General features: G+C 38.1%; 1 protein-coding gene across 2 annotated transcripts in view; it reads left to right on the forward strand.

The window, feature by feature from the left end:
• Nucleotides 1-4105: 4105 nt before the first annotated feature.
• Nucleotides 4106-20060, forward strand: part of RFC1 (replication factor C subunit 1) — a 34003-nt gene continuing 18048 nt past the window's right edge. The window contains exons 1-5 of one of the 2 annotated variants that reach the window (XM_064653016.1): nucleotides 4106-4656; nucleotides 4910-4931; nucleotides 9803-9931; nucleotides 11606-11681; nucleotides 12683-12802. In XM_064653016.1, the coding sequence (XP_064509086.1) occupies nucleotides 4121-4656; nucleotides 4910-4931; nucleotides 9803-9931; nucleotides 11606-11681; nucleotides 12683-12802 (883 nt within the window). In that variant the 5' untranslated portion in view covers nucleotides 4106-4120. Of the gene's footprint in view, nucleotides 4674-4909; nucleotides 4932-9802; nucleotides 9932-11605; nucleotides 11682-12682; nucleotides 12803-20060 lie in introns of both variants that reach the window. The other variant, XM_064653015.1, reaches the window with a different exon arrangement.

Below are 20060 nucleotides of genomic sequence, written 5' to 3' on the forward strand. Positions count from 1 at the left end.
CACTCTGCTTGGATGAATTAGCCCTGCTGGCATGTAGGACATGAAAGTCCAGATGCACTGCTGAGCTGCTGCCATCTGTGAGAGTATGATTGCAGCACTGCACAATAGCACTGACATACCTTTAGTTTATCCATAAAGCTGATTAATCAGTAAAAATGAAAGACAATTTATTTATGTTTTAAGATAAACAACAAAACCTCCATGTGTGTAAGCACTTCTCTGCAGTGCCTTTACAAGGAACATTTTCACTACAGATGAAGAAGAAAGCTCCCACTGACATCTGCACTGCAGGTCCCTGCTGGTGGGGTAGCCATGCATCTTACACAAGTCTCTGCCACATAACAAACCCAGCACTCCATCAACTACCTGAAGTAATTCATCCACACTTAGCCAAGATCCTATCACACACAGGCAGCTTGGAAATGAAATAAATGAAAGAAAACCCAAATACAGGTTGTTATGGATGCCAGTACACTCCTAAAGCAGCTAGTTACTATGATTACCAGATGCTCAAGTTCCAAATACCCACAACAGTTTCGTAACACCTTGGCAACCTATTGACAAGGTAAAGACAATAGGCTTCTCCTCACTAACTACAGCAGATTTAGTACCACTGGCATCTTATTGCAGACAATATGTTGCACCTGCCCAAGATATGAAAGATGCAGCAGAGACTTGTGCTCCCAGATGCTTGGTCTGTACAAGGTTATGAATTGTATTTCTTTCCTGATTATTGACGTGACCTTGCTATAATCAAGGTTTGAAAGTGATTCAGTATTTCAAGCCTCTGTGAATCCAGTTTCTTACTGCTTTTTCACATTTAACTGTTTGAGCTATAATGTAACTTCATGAAGTTAGAGAGGAAGCAATTTAACTGATGAGAGTCATACAGTGACTTGAATCTGGGAGGAGGTTTTGATTAGCTAAGCAAGGACCTGGGGGAAAGAAACACTGTTGGTAATTTGGAAAGCAATCAGCACAGAAGAGAGAGGTGCGGTAGGGGGCTGTTGGGAAGTGAGGGTACAAAAGGAGGGGAAGAGAATTAATTATCCTGCTAGCTCAAGTGGCAGAGTCATGATAGGCTCCAACCCTGATGCCGTATGTGGACATCAGTATGACAGTGCACAGTGGGATTTCCTGCCTCTGGCCATGCACTTAACAAATCTGGTTTCAGAATGAATCAAGGCTGGGAGAGGCTGAGATCTCCGGGGCACCTGCTGATACAGATTCAGCAGTTGGGAAGACTAATGATTATTCAGTTAAATTCTTAGCTATCAATTTTCCTTTTCTTCTTTGCTTCTGTCAAGGCACATGATTCAAATGATGAAAACAACTTTTCACTTGACTATTGAACATGTATTCTACTTGTTTTGGTGTTTGGCTTGAAAACCTGGGGTTTGATCTGCAAAAATGCCAAACGTTAGTTTAAAGGAGTAGAGTTTTGAATGTTAGGTGGAGTATCCAAGTTAACACACATTCATTCTGCCTACATATGCAAATGAAGAGAGGGACCTAAAGACAAAGTTCACTTAGAAAAAGTGTAATGTTTACATTCACATCAGCTGCTCAGATCTACTAGTATGAGAAGCTCAAAAAAGTACAACCTATATAATTGCCCACAACAGCATCAAGCAAATCACTTATCTTTACCTTATACAGCAAAAGCTGTTTGATATGGGGTCAAGTCTTTTCTAAAGATGCCCAATTGTAATGGATACTACAGAAAGCCTAATGTAAATAGAAACTAGACCACAGATTTACAAAGAATTTTTGGAATTTTCATCTGCATCAAAATGCTCATTCCTTTTTCTACAATGTCAGAAAAATTTATTTTCTTTACTAGAGATTCTAGTAAGCAATATATTCCCTATGGTATTCCTCCAAAATAGAGACTACAATCTACTAAATGAGTATTTTAATGTCTGTTAATTTCACAAAAAAACCCCCAGGATTTAACCTGAAATTTCAGGAAAAATATTTTTGTTGTGTCTCCCTAATCGTCTCAGCATTACCATACTGTATTTCTTTAGGGCTATTCCTAACCTCAGAGGTCCTTTGGACACCTATGAAGCTCAGAACATCTCTGTTCCATTACAGAGATTTCTCAAATTATTCAAGTGAGTTATCCCCTAAAACACGTGAGAAAGGCTGCCTTATGGACTTGAAAAGTATCTCAGTGTTAAGTTACAAGTCTCTGCCTTATATTTCAAGTAAGTTTCAAACAATTCAAAATACAAATTGTGTAGAGCAGTAAATAAAATATCCCTTCAAAAATTGCAATAAAAGTTGATTTCAATTCTGAAATAAACATAGCAATATTCAAAAATTTGAAAAGAAAATATACATGAAAATATTAACAAAAAGAGAACAGGCTATTTTTATTTATCAATACAAGAAAATGTAATCTCCTCTTGATAAGCAAGACAAAGCCTTCACTAACAATAACAGTAGGACTGGCTTGGTTCGACAGGGGAAAAAACTCAAGCTCAAGAGCTAATATCTCACTTTTTTCAAGTATTTTGGAAAAAAAATCCAATATAAACAGCTGAATAGGCTGTGATTTTCAGAAAGGTAGAAAACAAGTCTAATTTTTAAAAAATTATTCGTCACAATTGTAAATAGAGTGATGATATTGAGTGTACTTCAGCTATTTTTTAAAAAGGTGTACTTTCAGTTGGATAATACGGCTTTAAAACATGACCCAGGATCAATTAACAGACTCAAAAGGGATATTGCCTTGATTTTATCTTGCAAAGCACATAATAATACAATGAACATTCAGTTTTGTTTCCTGTGGCAGAGTGAGGTTTTTCCCACTTCCAGTGGTTTCATAGTCAGGCACACAGAAACAGAGGTCTCCTGTCTCCCCACCATACCCGGGAGTGAATTAAAGACATTGCAGGTATTCAGTCTGATCTCTTCATGAAGGGTTAAACTCTTGCCTTCCAAGAAACATGGACATGTCACAAGCCCACAAGCAGATACTGCTCTGCTGGTTGTTACTCTAGGTTGCTTTATCAACTACAAATAGAGATAACCACCTGCAATAACTCTTTTAGCATTATTTGAACAGTTTGTCTGGCTCTTACAGATGTCAGCCTCTTTAACTACTCTTTAGTTCTGGTATCAGGAATATGCACAGCTTTAAAAATTACATAATGAGAATTAAATACGTAAATACAAACTTATCACTGGAGATGTTTTTCTAAAGCAATACCAGTTATGTTTGCATAACCATTATGTTGAGTGCTTATGCAATAACTTGTAAAGCAGGCTGAAAAGCACAGCCTGTGCTATGGATCTGCATTTAGTTGCTTATTTTGTCATATTTCCTACGCAGAAATCCAAATTCACAAGCTAGGCTAATGCTGAAAATATGAGTCCACCTAACCATGCGTATTCATAATAGAACGGTAGCAATTTCTGTACAAACAGGATCCTACAATTACTTAAAGTCCAATTTAAATAATTAAATGGGAATAGTAATAAGTATCATTAACTTTTATCTCGGTGTAGTTATTTTTGTTGGAATTCGACCATCCTACCAAGTAGACAGTCTCTTGTTCTTGGAAGAATGAAAAAAAAAAGGAAAAAGAAAGATGGGAACAGAGAGTGTACACAAGTCATAGCATTAGAAATTGCAGTATGAGCCAAGCACAAATTGAGCTTGTACTCTTTGCTTTTTGGTTTTAGTTTTTTTTAATGAGTGGTTTCCTAAATCATTGGCAAAATTCTGTTTGCCTTCCCTATTCTTCTCCAAGTCTAACAATAATTAAGAATACAGCAGGTTTGCAGAATCTAAACATCAGGCAAGTAATTCTTTTCTTTGGTTTGACTAAGTTTATTCCCTGCCACTGTTCAGCAAGTAGAGGAAACAAAATGGATGAAAACATACAAGATTTCATTAAAGATTAATTAGAAAATTGAACAAGATTTCATTAAAGATGAATTAGAAAATAAAAGAATCAGTGGGAAAAGACAGAGTGTAACTCCTCAATTTCTCTTGGCCTCCTCAGATGCAGACTAAGGGCTGTCTCATAGAGGAATCACAGCCCGACACATCTGGGTGTGCTCCCGGCACAACCAGGGGAAGGGACCATCTCACGTTTATAACAAGGACATGCCTTGCTGTGCTGCGCCGATCCAGGCCTGGCTGGTGGCGCCTGCACTGCTGTTATTGGCTGTACGCCTTTTTGGATGCTTCGTTTGCCTCAATCCCCTAAAAAGAGCCGAATCTCATGGAGGCCTGGCTCTGCTTTCTTGTATGTTTTTAACCAGCCGTTCGGACTGTCAGCTCTCCGGCTCTGCCGGAGGGGACCAAGGACAGGCTATTCCCTGCGGGCCGCATTCTGACGGGAGCTCCCGTTCCTGCCGGGCCAGGCCCGAAGCTGCGGGAGCGGTTAAACCCCCGCCGCAGGCACGAGCCGCTGGGGCCCGCACAGAAGACGGAGAGGGGGGAAGTGCCGAGGGCAGGCGGGCAGGGGAGGCAGGGGAGACGGGGTTCCGGCGGGGGCACGGCGAGGGACCGGCCCCGACCCGGAGCTGCCCCCGCGCCCGCCCCGCCCGTCGCGGCCGTGACGGCAGCGCCGCGCGCCGGGCGGCGGGAGTTGGCGCGAAGGCGGGAGCATGGAGCCGGGAGCGTCCCGCTAGGCACGGGCACCGCCGCCAGCATGGTGAGGGGCTGCCCGCGGGTCTCCCCGCCGCGGGGCTCTGCGTGGGCAGGGGGCGTCGCGCAGGGCCCGGGAGGCGGCGGCGGGGCAGGGGGGCGGCGGCGGGGCCGGCGGGGCCCGGCGCGGGCTGAGCGAGCCCCGCGGGCGGCGGAGCGGCCGCGGAGCAGAGATCGCCCCGCCGCGGAGCAGAGATCGCCCCGCCGCGGAGCAGAGATCGCCCCGCCGCGCTCCCCCCGCAGCGACCGAGCCCCGGCCCCCCGCGTGGTGCCATGGAGCCCCTGGCCGAGGGAATGCCCGAAGCGGGAAGCGGCTGAGCCTCTCCAGCTCATCGAATTAGGGGAATTAGGCGTGGACCGCGGGCTCGACTGGGGAAGGAATGCGGACGAGCTAACCTCTCCAAACGCGGTCTGCCGGAGTGTTAACTCTGCTTTTAATTCCAGCAGGGGCACACACGAGGGCGTTTCTTCTGCCGAGCTGGAGGGCGCGCAGTATTTGCAGAAAAACAGTTCGAGTGGGGAGAAAAGAACTTAAAAGTCTGGAAGTAGACAGTTGTTTATAAATAAGGATGCAACCCTCATTAGGCTGTAAAGAGTTTGTAAATATTAACTTATACGTGTTTTTGTGCTTTCCAAAGTGCTGCTCCCTTAAGCAGCCACTATAAGGTGGTATCCCCTCTTCATCTCTGGCTCAGATAAGTTTTCTTCTACTCAAATGGAGCCTCTCTGCACACCTTTTACTGGTTTAACTACAGATGCCGTTCAAAGCCGGTTAGCGTTCAGCTTTGATTTTGGACTCCAAAGAGTTTAAACATGTTTATAGCTTAAACCTGATGCTCTGCAATGATGGGTGATACAGTCTGAGTCTTCTACAGTAATGACAGAGGTCTGCCAGCACTTAGACTCCTGAAACTAGTCATGTGTGATATTTTCATAGTTTGTTAGGGCTGGCCGATGGCTTTAAATTTATGTAGGAGGACAAATCTGCTTCTCCTGTTTCTCTGCTAACACCTTTTTAGAAAACTGATCTTAATAGAAGACTTGCTTCCTCCTTTCCCACCTTTGCGGGGCAAAGGCTTTCTCCCTCTGTGTCGTCTTCTGAATTCACACATCTTGCAATGTCTGGCACTTTCCTAGAAAGGAAGAAGACAATAATAATTTTGAGGACAATATGAGTTGCCTCAGCCCGTTCCCTTTTCAGTTCTGAAGCAAAGAGGCTGTACAACCATCACTGCTGCAGCTGCAGAGGCAAAAATGCAGTGATGTTAGTAATGGTGCAGCAACAGCACAAGTGTATTGCAATTCAGTGTCACACCCTTGCAAACTTTTTTCGTGTATTGCCAAATGCAAGTAGCCCCCGTCAGATTGGTTCTGCAGCATCTTCTCAGCTGTGCTGAACTGTTGTGTGTAGAGTTACACAATGAACTGATTTGTTTTAGAAGGGATTTATTTTTTCACCCAGATTAGTGGCCTGACCCAGTTTCCAAGCAGAGCGCTATACTGGTACACCTGATGGAGTGAGTGGCTGGGAGTAGGGGCTGCTTGAGTTTTCTCTAGCTGAGAGGGACACTCATAGGGCCGGAGCTGGAGCATCAGCTGTTGTGTACTTAGACCTGTGACACTGGTTGAAAAATGTCATATAGAACCTGTGCTGCAGTTGCCACTATCAGTAAATATTAATTAAGTATAATTACCCAAGCAAGTATTACTAGTTTCATTGAAGTGATATTATAAATTCGATTTCAGTTACTGCAATTTTCTGGAAGCACCAAATGTCACAGGTGATGTTGGGGCAAAACTTGCGCTGAAATAGGCAGGCTGTAAATAAATATGATTCTTTTGATGAAGGCCCTCATGGATGCTCCGAATACCTGGAATGAGGTGTATATACTTTCTATTGCAGTCACTGAGCTAGGTTGGTGAAATTCAGTGTTCTGTCTTGTATTTTGAGGTGCAGAGTGAATTATATGATGTTATTTTGGAAAATATTATGCCTTATTGAACACTAGCCTTGTAAAAACACTGTCTTTGAAGTAACCAGTCTGTGTACCACCTAACAAATAGGTTTCAGTTTCTGCTTGTGTTACTCTCCTCAGTAAAACAGACAGATACAAATCTTTCAAAAGAAAACTTGCAACCCGATGTGATGAATTTCTATAGTCTCCTGTTATTTTATAAGATGGAGGATTTGAATCAGTATTCAGAACTGGCAAGGACTAGATGGCACAGCCATTACTGAGGTCATACCATTGCTAAAAGCTGAGCAGGAACCATCTTTTTAGGCTGTTCAGATGCTGTGCATCAATTACGCCCCTAACTAAGCAAGAGTGATCAGAAAGCCTTAGTTACACCTCCTACTGGGGTGGAAGAGCTCAAAATTACATGTCTTGTTGCTGCTGCTGAAGCACACCTGGGGAGACAAACCAATATAGTCTTGCCCTTAGATTTTAGTGTTACGGGCAAGGGGACCACCTGGAACAGCCATGCTGGTGGGTTTTTCCAGGATGTGCAAGGCACACTGCTGTGGTTTTTGGGGCAATATCCTGGAAGGAAACTTGATGGTTCCACTGATAGATGCCTTTTTGAATGAGCATAGATAATAAAAGCTAAACACACACAGTTTTTCTACTAGGTGATCTCATATATATGCATGGCATTATAAACCACTGAGAGGGTCAGTCAGAGTATGTTAAATATATAAACAAACCCAGAACTGAAGCAAGTGATCCTATCTGGGATCTAAGTCTATATGATAGATACTTACATTGCTTCATTTCTGCAGTTAGTTATGCAATGAATTAATTTATCTGGCATCTCTTAATAAATAGCATGAAAAATCTCATGATTCTTGGATAAAAGCGTCAGTGAAGGGTAACTTTATTGTTGCAGTGTGGCATACTTTTCTCCCAAGCAATTCTGTATTCACTGTCTGTTATGTCAGCAGTGGCTAACAAGGTTACCTTTTCTTATAAAGAGCAGGATAGCTGAAGAAGATTGGTGAATTTATAACTCTGAAGTTTGAAGAAGATTGTGCATAGGTGTCAGTTTTCTTTTGTATCTTGGGGCTGTGTAGTTTATGAAGTCTGCATTTCATAACCCTTGTGTAAGTCTATTAAAAAATTCTAATATTATTGCATCTTCTTGCAACACCAAAAGGTTCTGCAAATCTTCTACCACAGTTATGTGCATTTTAAAAGAAAAACTGATTCCAGAACTGGAATCCAAAACTCAAGATGAAGATAGAGGAAAAAGAATGATAAATAAATCTTGCTAAAAAGCCTCTGTAGAAGTCTACCAATAGACTTTAAAAGTAAATTAAACCAGACAGGTGGTGTTAAGTTGGGCTATCCAATGTAACACGTATTTCCTGCTACCACTTGTAAAGTGTGTAAGCTTGAAGACTGATTTTGGGATGTATTCATGTTCCCTCACAACAATTTCCAGAAAGCACAGAGCTTGGTAGAGGTTTGTAAGTTTGCAGAGCAGCTCACTTGCTATTTGACAGTTTTTAGTTAAAGCAACAGAATGAGTAGAGCGTTATTGTTGATCTAAAATTAATTCTCCAAATATTTTAAGCTTTAAAGTAACAACTATTAAAAAAAACCCAAAAATTTGAAGTCACTTTATTTTGCAGGGTTGTAGTAAGTATTTAAATTATTTTACTACATAGAAGTTCTAATGAGGCTTGTTTTTCTCTTGCCTGTTATCTTAAGCCTAAAAAGAAGTCAGTAATAATGAATATAATTGAGTGATCAAGTCCACAAATCCACTTGGAGACTTTTTAAACAGATGCTCTCTTCAAACTTGTTAGCTAAAGGTATCGATGGGCAGAATTTCAGAGTTTATATGGTAATGCATTTATATTGTAGGAGTACATGTAAGATAGTAGAGTGTTGAAAATCTATGCATGAATTCCATAATGGAAATGTGTGAAGTCACACTTAAGGAAGAATGCTTTCCAGTCTACTATTGTCTGCTTGCTGAATCTATGTTATTATATGGAGCTATAACACAAAGAGCCTAAACTTTTACAGGAAATAACATTTCTGATTCTAGAAAATTGTTTTATGCTAAACGAATCTATACATGTCCCATATTTTGTGCATGCTTTCAAATTACATGTTCCATTGATTTTAAGCCCTAAATCCAAACTGCCAGGGAGCTGGCTGGTAAGAGAAAAGGAGCCTGAAAGACTCCTTATTATCGATCAGACTTGATGCAGATTTCTTAAGAATGTATTGCTTTACTTGTGGTTACTTGCGATAATAACAAATTACCAGATGAACTCCATGATGGGGAATAGCTCTCAGCTGGGTACAATGTAGGCCTGAGCCACATCCTTTACCTTCTCTATATTATTTAGGCCATATGAGGCACTTTCTTTCTCTAAAATGGCTGCTAATGCTGGAGGTAGTGATACCAACCAGGTACCTGTTTTCTCACTTTCTTTTTAATAAACCTGAACCAGTGGGCTTTTTTTGACAGAAGTCAGATTTGGTTTTGTCTATACGATAGTGTTTTTCTAAAGTTGAAGCTTCAGCTGTTGATTTTACACACTTAGAAAGCTTGTTATGGTCAGGTACTAAAATAAGGTTACAAAATAGACCTTTTGGAAGTCTTGATATTAAATTGTTTCTCTATTGAAATGTTACCTCTTTTTAGCTGACTAATTTTTTAGCGAGGTGCAAGTTACTGTCTTAAATTTATGAGAAGGTGGAGAATGCAGTATGTCCCACTACTTAATTGTCTTTTTACATTTGACACTACTTCATAGCTGTGTTGATCATTTTAACTGTAGAAGTACTTTGGTCTAGGTTTGTGATAACTAATTGGAAAAAAAAAGAATTAAGCATCTGTCTTAAGTCATTGTATTTCATTGCTAGTGGAAGTTTGTATTGCAATGAAGATGACTAAGGAAGAAATACATTTTTTCATGATTCGAAGACGAGAAAGGTGGTGTGGGTGTCTGAGCAGCTACGTTTAACTAGCTGGGCTTTGTTTTCTGAATCATAAACAGAATTTCAAAATCAATATATATTGTAATGGAGCTGCTGAGAAAGTAATTTCAGTGCATTGCTGTTTTATAGTGTGTGATGAGCTATGTATTTAAAAATTTATTGTTTTCCCTTTTGCTAGGATATCCGGAAATTCTTTGGTGTTGTTCCTCCTGGAAAGCGACAACAATGTGAGACTGTGACAAAGAGTGAAAAAATTAAAAATGGTGAAGGACCCTCAAGTGGGAAGAAAAGGGAAAAGGAGACTAAGGTTGGTTTTGCTTTTCTTGTTTATGAAGTGTTTGGTTTCTCTGATACAGGATTGTTTGTGTATCTAGCATTTCTTAAAGTTATAATTCTTCTCATATACTAAAATAACAGATAATATGTCAGTTGTTTTTATAGGCATGGGAGGGAACTACCACTTAATATTAACTTCTAACAGTAAAACTTTGTAGGTGGTGAAGAAAACTGCTAGTTTAAAAAATTTGGTTTGTAGGGCAAAGGCAGGTAGAAGTTGTTATGATTAGGTGCTGTGTAGGAACAGTTTGATGTATTTGAAGTTATTTTAATTATTGCCCACAGTTCTCTAAGTAGCTCTGCTTACTTAATCTTTAGTTTAATTAAAGTTGAAGCTTATGCACAGTAGATGTAGGCATATCAGAAAGGTGCCATGCTTCCAAGTGAGGTAAAAGTCTGTGGTGGAGGTGCCTTCTGACCACTTTTTTTAACCAGATGTTCTAACACCTGTGGGGGAAACGTTAATGTTGTTTGTCTTCATTGGGATCACTTCTGTAAACCTGTTGCAAAGACCAAATTCTTTAAAATGATAGGTTAAAACCAGATTGGGTTCTGGTGTCAGGCTACTTCACGTGTTCATCATTCAAGCTGTATAAAAAAGAAAGCAGTGGCTAAAGATAGCTCTAAAATGACTTGCAAATGGAAGGATTTCTAATAGGATGGAATGTTTAATGTGAAGCATAACAGTGTGGAAGTAAGATGTTCCTTAAAAAATATTCTGACTTTATATTTTAGTTGTTTCAATATGAAAATGAAGGACCATTAAGCTGTTATTTCTACTGTGCAATTCTCCAATTATCAAGGATTTAACGGATTTCAGATTAGGACTTAATGTAGATGATAAAATGAGTTACTCTAAAAATACAATTCTAGATAAATAAAAACATTTACAGCTGCACGTGATTACAAAACAAGCATAGTTGGTAGTTTGTTGGACTGAGGAAACTTTATACCTGTGCAGCTTGTGATTTTTCTAAATTTCTAAAACTAGCAACGTGTAAAAAAATAAAAAGTTCCTTGAGACAATTCAGTTCTCTCTGGTGCCACCTGGGGCACGTTTGTCTGGTGTGAGCACTGGTGCAATCCCTGGCGGTGGCTGCACTGCTCAAGGGGTGAGAGAGAGCCTGCAACAACAAGGGCTCTGACCTGGAAATCAGTGTAGCTTCAAATGTTGTGCATGATTTTTTCTTTTTTTCCATTGGGTATATTGTTCTCTGAGGTTGTGTTGAATTCTGGTGGTTACAATGAAGCCACATCCAGTGTGGAAACAAAAGTGAAAGTAACTTACTGGCCTGTCCGACCTCTTTTTTACATGGGACCATTTCTTTTTTTGGATTAACAATTGGAAGTGCTCAAAAATCTGTTTTTGATTAACTTTAATTAGCATTAAATAGAATATTTATTTCAAACATCTGTAGTTTGCTTGGAGCATGTTTAGCTTTATTGCTGCAGTTTCTTCCTCATTTCCTCTGCCCTGCACCCTTCCTGCTCCCGCCCATGAGTTAGCAGAAAACGGTTTGTAAATGTAATATTGGAAAATAAATAATTTGTTAGAATTTGTTTGAAACTCATAAATTTCATTGTGTAACTGAGTAAAAGCTGGAAGGATCTGTTTATTGATGAACTGATGGACTGTTACTCTTAGGTGAACAGTTCACCCAGTGAAGATGATTCCAAACAAAAGCGTACGAAAAAGAAGAGGAGAGTAATCTATGATTCAGGTAGTGTTCACAGTTGTTTCTGAATGTTCCTTTGTATCCCTTGCATCAGCATTCAAGGTTGATCAGGTAAATGGTGCATCTGAAAGTTTTTGTGTTGGTTTTTTTTATTATTATGGAATAGATGCAATTAAAAACATTTTTCACAGTAAATGTTGATGGATAAATATGTTTGATAAATATGAGTGCAGTGTATGTCATGCATGTAATATACAATGCAAAATAACTTCTAAAAAAATACCTGTTAAAAAGACCAAAATCCAACCCACACACAAAAAAAAACCACAAAAAAAGAAATTCAGATAGTAAATTTTATCGAAATTTTGTAACTTTCTTTTGCTATGAAATTGTATATACATTCTGGAGAGTTTTAGGTTTTCTTTTAGGGATAAATAACATCCTACACTGAGTACAGGAGGCTGATCATATTCTATAATTTTACATTTTTGTGGGTTGCATGAATATAATATGGAAGATTGTTTTAAAAGCAAACTTGTGTGTCTTTCTCTACTAAAAAATCTAGTAAATATTCATTTCATAGTTACAAATTTACAGTTTCATGGAACACACCAGTATAATATAGTATTTTTTGTGGGTTTGGATTTTTTGTTTGTTTGTTTGTTTTGGTTTGGTTTTTTGATTTTTTTTTTTTTGTTTGTTTTTTGGTTTTTTTGAAGTGAACTGCTGTGGTACCCTTGACTGTTGCATTCCTTTTCAGAGAGGTTTTTATATAGGCATAGCTGTTCTTGGAGTAAATAACAAAATATTTCTTGTTATGTAAACAAAAAAACACTTGTCAAGACAGAGTTCTGACCAAATTTGCATTGTCACTTATATGATGGATGAAAAATGAAGCTATGCTCTGACATAAGACAGGAATATGGAATCTCCTTCTCACTCAGTTGAATATATGTAAACACATGTTAACTGTTATGTGATTTATTACTTAAAGCCTGTGTGTGTATGTGGAGGAAATCTACATTTATGTTGTGGTCAAAATACAGATTCAGAAGAGGAGGTGCAGTCAGTGAAAAAATCCAAGAAGACACCTGAGAAAAAAGCAGCTACTTCAAAACTTGGTAAAGTTCTGAAGCGGGATCCTGTTGTTTATATTTCAGAGACAGGTAATGGAAGAAACGTATCATTATGTGTTCAACTGTAGGGGGGCGGATTATGTTACTGGTGGGATGGATTGTTTGACTGATATACTCTTAAATTTGATCATAAAACCTAATACTGAGGAAGACAAATTATGTTCTCCTTAAACAACCAAAAGCACTTCAGACATTTAGCCTCAAGTACTGTAAAGTCAGGCACAGGGGAAAACTTGAGGTGGTGTTGGATAGTGGCTTAGGTTGATTTAAGTAGGCATATAATGTAATGAGATACTGCTTCCTTGCTTAAGACAATTCCACAGATTTAGGGAAAGAAGGAAGAATTTTTAATATAGTTAAAACTGCTCACTAGCACACCATAAATAGGTTTGAAGACATGGATTTTTATTTTACTTGGTATATGACTTTCCATGTCTCTAATCTCTGCCTGATATGTTGGTGACTGCAACAGTTCTTGGGTTTTGTGTTTTACTTATCAACACATACGTTTTGTCAGTTGTTGCAGTGGTTGGATGTGCCTCCTTCATCCAGTCTGAGTTCAGCTGAAGCTATAACTATCAAGTTTCTGTATTTGTCTCCTGAAGTAGAGTTCTTTACTAGCCACAGTACACCCTGAAGAAACTGTGATAGAATTAACAGACTTGTATCCAAATCTGTTTTGATAAAATGTGTTTTTTGAGTGATAGAATTCCAGTAGTCTTTCTGTGATCCCTTCTTGTACTTTATTTGGAAGAGTAGGCACTATACCTGCATATGGTGTTATTTTTTTGTAAGCATTTTGCTGAACATCAACATGGCCTCCCTATAATCATACCATGTATTTTTAAAATGAAAAGGGATTGTTTGCTGCAGTATTGCATTAGAAGTGTGGCTCTGCTGGGCTTTTTCTACACTTTCTTCCTCCTTGGGCTCACTTCAAAATCACTGTGTTTAAGATGCATTGTACTTATTTTGCTTGTCCTAGATATTTGACCTGGCATTTAGCTGTACTGTGTCATGTATTCAGATGAATGCAATTTTCCAAAGTAACCTGGACGTGGTTTTTATCTTATTTATCCTTTTACTCAAAGCTTTGTTTCCTTTGAAAGTTTGGCCAAGATTTCTTTCCTAATTGAAAGGATCTTTAAAAGCATTGATCCCAGAGGTAAATGATCAGATTCTTCAGGAATAAAGAGTACATATTTAGGTTTATTATGCAATTCGAAGTTGTGTAATCAAGTTTTTCTGTTTCCATGGGAACACTAGCAAGGTTATTAGTGAAATCCCTGAAAACCACAGGATCAAGGTGACTTCTTATCAAAAGAGTCTTAAGTACACCCAGGGTTGACTTAATAGTGTATTTTAAAACAATGCCTTTATAACCTTGAGACTTAATGTTTGAATTTTGTTTATATTTCATCTGTATAAATTGTTTCTTCAGCTTAATGGAGCTGTCAAGCTGAGTGTGTTTAAGTGGTATTGATACAGCTATTGTTTGAGATAAATATGCTTTTGAAGAAGAGTAATACAGAAATATAGACAGAAAAGATCCTAATGAAATTTGTAAGGATTTGTTCTTTTCTTATTTTCGCTGTTATGGAGCCGAAAACTTATATCAAGAATGTGCTGCTTGGACTTGGATCAAAAGTCAGAATCTCATTCTCAAGGGCTCTATCCATGGCCATGTGTTTGAAAGAGCCTTTTGGCATCAAGTAGTCAGTAGAAGTTTGGTAGTTAATTGCTTCAACCTACTTTTCAGTTTAATTTCAAACTTTCTTCCTGTTATTGCTTGAATTTCTTTCACTTCTTCTGTATAACTATGGGGGATACAGCTTTCTTGAAAAGTGCTGGCAAAGTAACTTTTTGGTTTGTATAAGAATGGACTGATTGGGTTATTGCATTGCTTTGTTTCTTATTAGCTTGTGAACAAGCTGATTTTTTTAAAAGGCAAAAGAACAAAGCAAGAACTGTTGCTCTTTGTAATTCTATAATAACTACTTTTGTTTTTATTAAAACAAATTGAATCTAAGTAAGTATTTAGTTTAATGGTGGCCAAAGATAAAATGAAGTTATTCTATCAGGTAAGAAGTGGAAAAAAAAGAGCCTTTTATTGTTGATAGTACAGTGTTACAGGATTGGGAAAAATCCAAGTGTTTGTTGTACTTGTCAAAGTAACACTTTGACTGTTTAAAGAAGTATGGAACCTTGAGCTTTGTTTGTAGAAGATGACCTGCTATTGTGATTTGTTGAACCTCACCTGGTTTCATCACAGGTGGTTATTTGGCAGGAATTGTGACCTCGCTTGTAATCTTTCATATACATCATGTAATGTAATTAGGTATATGTAGCAATGGCCTTGATTGCTTGGATATTGGAAAATAAACTTTTTTAAAACAAGAAAAGCCTTGTTCTAGTGGTAGGCTGAGTTATTTATAAAGGTAGAAAAACTGAAGTCGTAGGAGCTGAGGAGGTCTGTAGGTTACTGGAAAGCTGTTGGTTGAGAACTTAGAAGACAGGACAAAAGAACAGCTTGTGAATTTGCTTGCTGAATATATACTCTTTAATGTAGAGAATATTGGGATGGGGAAACAAACAAACCAACCAACCCCAGAAATCTCAGAAAAAACTATTAGTGAAGTGCTAGTACTGCTGGCAAAATAAAAATAGTTCCCACATCCAAATGCTGGTTCAAATGAGCACCAGGTTGTCAGTGAATAAGCATGTCTTAACTGAAAGGTTTCATGGGGGAATAAAATATTGTCCCTACCACTCCCTGAGCAATACTTGCATTGTACATACTTATGGAAATTGCTGTACATACTTATGGGAAATGCATGAAGAGAATAAATAGTACTCTACATACCAGCTTTCCTCAAAAGTGTTTAATGAAAGGTCAGTTGAAAATACGTAGTTGAACCTTAAGGGAGTTTTACTTGAAATGTACTTTAGGAATGAGTAGGTTCTGACAGAAACCCGCAGAAGAAGCAGGGAGTAGTGTTGCAGAGGACAATGTAAAAGGTTTTTAGGAGTGAGCCCCATTAAAATTAATTTGGTTAAATTTAGGAATAGTACAACATAAGGGTCATATAATGGTAAATGTGCTGTTGTCTTAAGTGGTGAGAGGAGTGTTATATAAGTATAGTAAATGTATGATATTCACCTGAATAGGTGAATAAATATAAACCAGAGATGTGGTTGAAGTAAAATGTAATCGTATTCTTTAAGAAGTGGTCTTTTTTTTCCCTCTGCACAAACTAGGATAACAGCAATGTTGAGAAATAAATGTGGTAATTTTGACTAAAAAAGTTAATAGGATTCACTTATCAGAAGACAGAGTGATTACTTTAGAATGACTTGTCAGCCTGTATCTCAAACATGGCAGGACATGAAATAAGTTCATTTCAGTTTAGTCTCTGTAGCAGCTCTTCAAGCTGTAGCTGTAGCTCAAGATGTTGCTGCTTTCCTCTGCCTGTTCCTGTTCTCTTTGCTGGAGATTTTTTTTTCTCCATTTCAGATCTTCTTATTGAGCTGCTAGAGTAACTAGTCTTGACATAGTTATTCCGTTGGATTAGACTAAAATGTAAAAGAAGATTTTTGTGTTTGGATTTTTTTTCTATACCGGTTGATTTTGTTTGGAATGGAGCATTGTATCCTTTGTGGCTCAGTAAGTTGAGCTGCCTGAGCTGCAGCTAGAAAAAAAGGAGCACATTTATACTTGCCTGGATTGCTTTAAGTTACTTATTTTTCCTGTTTTGTAATTATTCATTGGGCATTGCTGAATATTCCTGTCATGCGGGTAACTTTAGGCAACTAAATCAGAACATGAAATATCATTGCATGGTGGGGATTCAGATCTGCTTATGTGAATTGATAAAGCTGCTATTACAGAAAAGTGACCAGCTCGAGTGAATGGAACTCTCAATAATAAACTGGAATAAGTTAATGGACTGATAATTTCTAGTTGCTTGCCGAGGTAACACACACAGCCGTTTCTATGGCAAGTGCAAGTATTTCCTTTGGAAGGAGTTGCTATAATTGATGGCTTTTCAGATTAAGATCACTTACTGCAGTTTAAATATATTCAGCCTTCTCATTTTAACGCTCTCAAAACTAAGTATACAGACTTGACTAAGACTTTAATTTGGTGTATACTTGACAAAGGGTATCAAAGTCTATGCAGTTTGGCACTCAAGTGTATAATTACAGTTAGATGTGGCAGTTACTTCATTTCAGTGTTTTATCCCTAAATCTTTTCCCCTCAAAGTGAAAAATACGGCAGGGGCAACTTTATGAAGTTACCTTTGATAATTGAAAAATCCAAATGTAAATTCATTTCAGGGGACTAAAACTGAAATGATTTAGATAAGTTTTATATTTTTATAACAGCACAGAACCTTGACTTGTCAATATAGGCCAAGTGCTAACAAGTGTGGTTTAAAGTGCATGTTTGTAGCACTAAATCAATTAGCTTTTTGAGAAATAGCATGAAAAATCTAAAATGGCATAATGATACAATCTAAATTTTTAAATGTAGGTTGCAACGATTGTTTTTTTTAAAGGAGAAGGAAGAGAGAAAAAATGCTTTCTGCTAGTCACAAATAGCATCTGTTCTTTGGAAAGAGTTACAGGGATTGACTTTGAAAAGACTTGCTGGCTTTTTTGAGAAGTGGTGGTTATCTTAAAGATAATGTTCTTAAAGACTTCTAGCAAAAGATAAGTACAAAACTCAGTCCTTCCCAGTGCTGGGACTCTTGAGTACTGACCAATGTAAAGTAATTTAAACCCAAGTCTGCAACTACAGACAAACACTATTTTCCCCACTCTCAGCTTTAGCTTGGACAGCAATACCTATTGCTGTAGGTTGCAAGTTCTTTAGGACAGGAACTGTTTAAATACTTGTGCAGATGTGGTGCCACTGAAGCTGAAGAATGTCCAGAATATTCCCATTTTATTCAAGTAATGTAGATTTAATGACTTTTGGATAGGAGATAGTCCTTTACCTCCACATAGAAATCCTTATGTAGTAGTCTACAAATGCTGATTCAACATACGTTTATCATAATAAGTACAAATTATTTGTAACCTGTAGATGCCCTGCCTATATTTGGAGTTGGTTTTATGACATCATAGTAAGAGGCTGTCTCTGCCTTAAATTTTATGTCCTAAACAGAATAGGAACCCGGGAATTATATTCTCTAGTGATGAAGAACTCAACAGTACAGAAATAACGAGTGAAGATTAATAAAATACATTGTTCTGAAGGCCCTCCAAGGATCTGTCCTGTGCTGCTTATTGTCCTTGTCCCTGCCTGCAATAGATTGCTCCCTTTTTAGATTGACTGAGGTCATTCCTGAAACCAAGACTTTTAAAAGGATCTGAATTTAAACAAAGTTTAAAAGAGCCTAAGTACTTTTGATTGAGATCAGTTAGAGAGCAACCACAGATTGCTCAGTAATCATCAGATGAACCTCTTTGAGAAAGGGTGAGGATAGGGAAGAGGAATAACAAACAGGTAACAGGTGAGCTGCTGCATTGCCTTATTAATCTAATTGTGATACTGCTGGAACAGTATATAAAATGAAAGCCAGATGTGCTTTAACGTCATGGAATAGCTCTTAAAACCCCCAGGATTTAACAGTTGTTGTTTGTTGCTAGGGAAGCTTGTCCTTGTACATTGTCTGGCCTAATTGGTCCTTGCTTTGTTTGTCGTGTTAGCGTCCAGAATAATTTAGAGCAATCTCCTAGTGTCACTGCCTGTGTGTTCCATTAATCACATGATTAGCTTTCTCTGTAACATCTACTTAAATTCCAGAAACCTCAACTAAAATATATTGTCTTGACTTGTGTCTGTAATTCAGAGCTAATCCTGAAAAAAACCAAATGTGTGTTCAGGATACTTTTTCATTGTATAGCACACAAAAAAATGCATTGATGTAAACAGGAAATACTGTTCTCTGAATGTCTTGTTCTGCTACACAAAGCTTTTACAACAGAAAAGTCATCTAGTTGGTGATCAAATTGATTCCTGTTTCTTACTTTGTGAAGTCCATGCCCCTATGTAAGAATGTCTCAGCTGTTCACCTCGCAGTTGGTATAAACATGCAATTAATCTACAGTTTTTGTAAGCTAAAATCTAAATTGCCACTTTTATTTTCCCACAAATGATTGGCTTGCTTTTATGAATGTGAATGCCTCCTTTTCCTTTTACAGGTCATGTGTTGAGAAACACTGACCTGAACAGCTCAGCAGCAATACCAGGACTCTCTTGGTATTTTCAAAGTTGTAAATGAGGTTGCCTTCAGGCTTGTAAGGAAAGTGGAAGCGTGCAGCTTTGCTGTCCACTTCTGTGGCAGTAGGCATGTGTGAGCAGTTTGTTTCAAGGAAGTGTTAAGGTTTTATTGAGAAAGTTGGTTGTTCTTTAATACTTGAAATAAAAGAAGTGGGGGAGTGCCTGGAGATCAGGTGAATTTGTGATGGACTTACAAATTTTGTGAACTTGGGATGAAACTGTAGCCTGAGAATCTGTCCCCTAAAGCATCTTTTGAAAACCACTTAGAATCAGGGCAGTTTTCTTTCCTAATGACCACTATGTTCTCATTCTCCCTTTTCTATATTTATAGTTGACAGTTCATAAATGCTGTGAGTCTCTTGTCCTTATTCAGCCACTGCTTCCAGTCAATGAATGCACCTAATCCTGCCATTTCTAGGAAAGACATAATTAAAGCAAAGCCCTAATTATTGAGAGTATGTATACTGGCTTCATAAATTGCTTGAGTCCATATACTTTTTTTGATTAAAATCTAATTATATTTACTCTGCTTCTTTGTACTTGAGAGAAAGCAATATCCTGTTGGGTTTTGTTGTTGTTTAAGTGGTTACAAGTGAATAATGAAAAAATATCAATATTGCATACAGATCTTCTGATAACAGTAATGATGAGGAAAGATTCTCTTCTAGCATAGAACAGTCTTTGGCTTAAGAAAAGCTGGGAGCAAGGGTGCAGAATAGGATTTGTATTGTCTTTTCAGGACAAATAAATGTAATTTCATTAACTGCTGATTTCTAGTGACAGGTACATTTTACTACTACAAATGTGGTTTTTTTGGTTAAACTGAAAAATTTGAAAGAAGCAAAAATATTTCTGAAATTAAGTTTGAGATAAACATTTTCCTATTCAGAATTCAGACTATTATAAATTAGGAGCCTAGTGTCCAAATCTTCCTGATATGTTATAGTTTTGTTAAGTTGAGCAAAATGACAGTAAGAGATTTACTGCTGCATAGGGAAA

The sequence above is a fragment of the Pseudopipra pipra genome, chromosome 4 (genome assembly GCF_036250125.1).
Source record: "Pseudopipra pipra isolate bDixPip1 chromosome 4, bDixPip1.hap1, whole genome shotgun sequence".
Classification (NCBI taxonomy): Eukaryota; Metazoa; Chordata; class Aves; order Passeriformes; family Pipridae; genus Pseudopipra; species Pseudopipra pipra.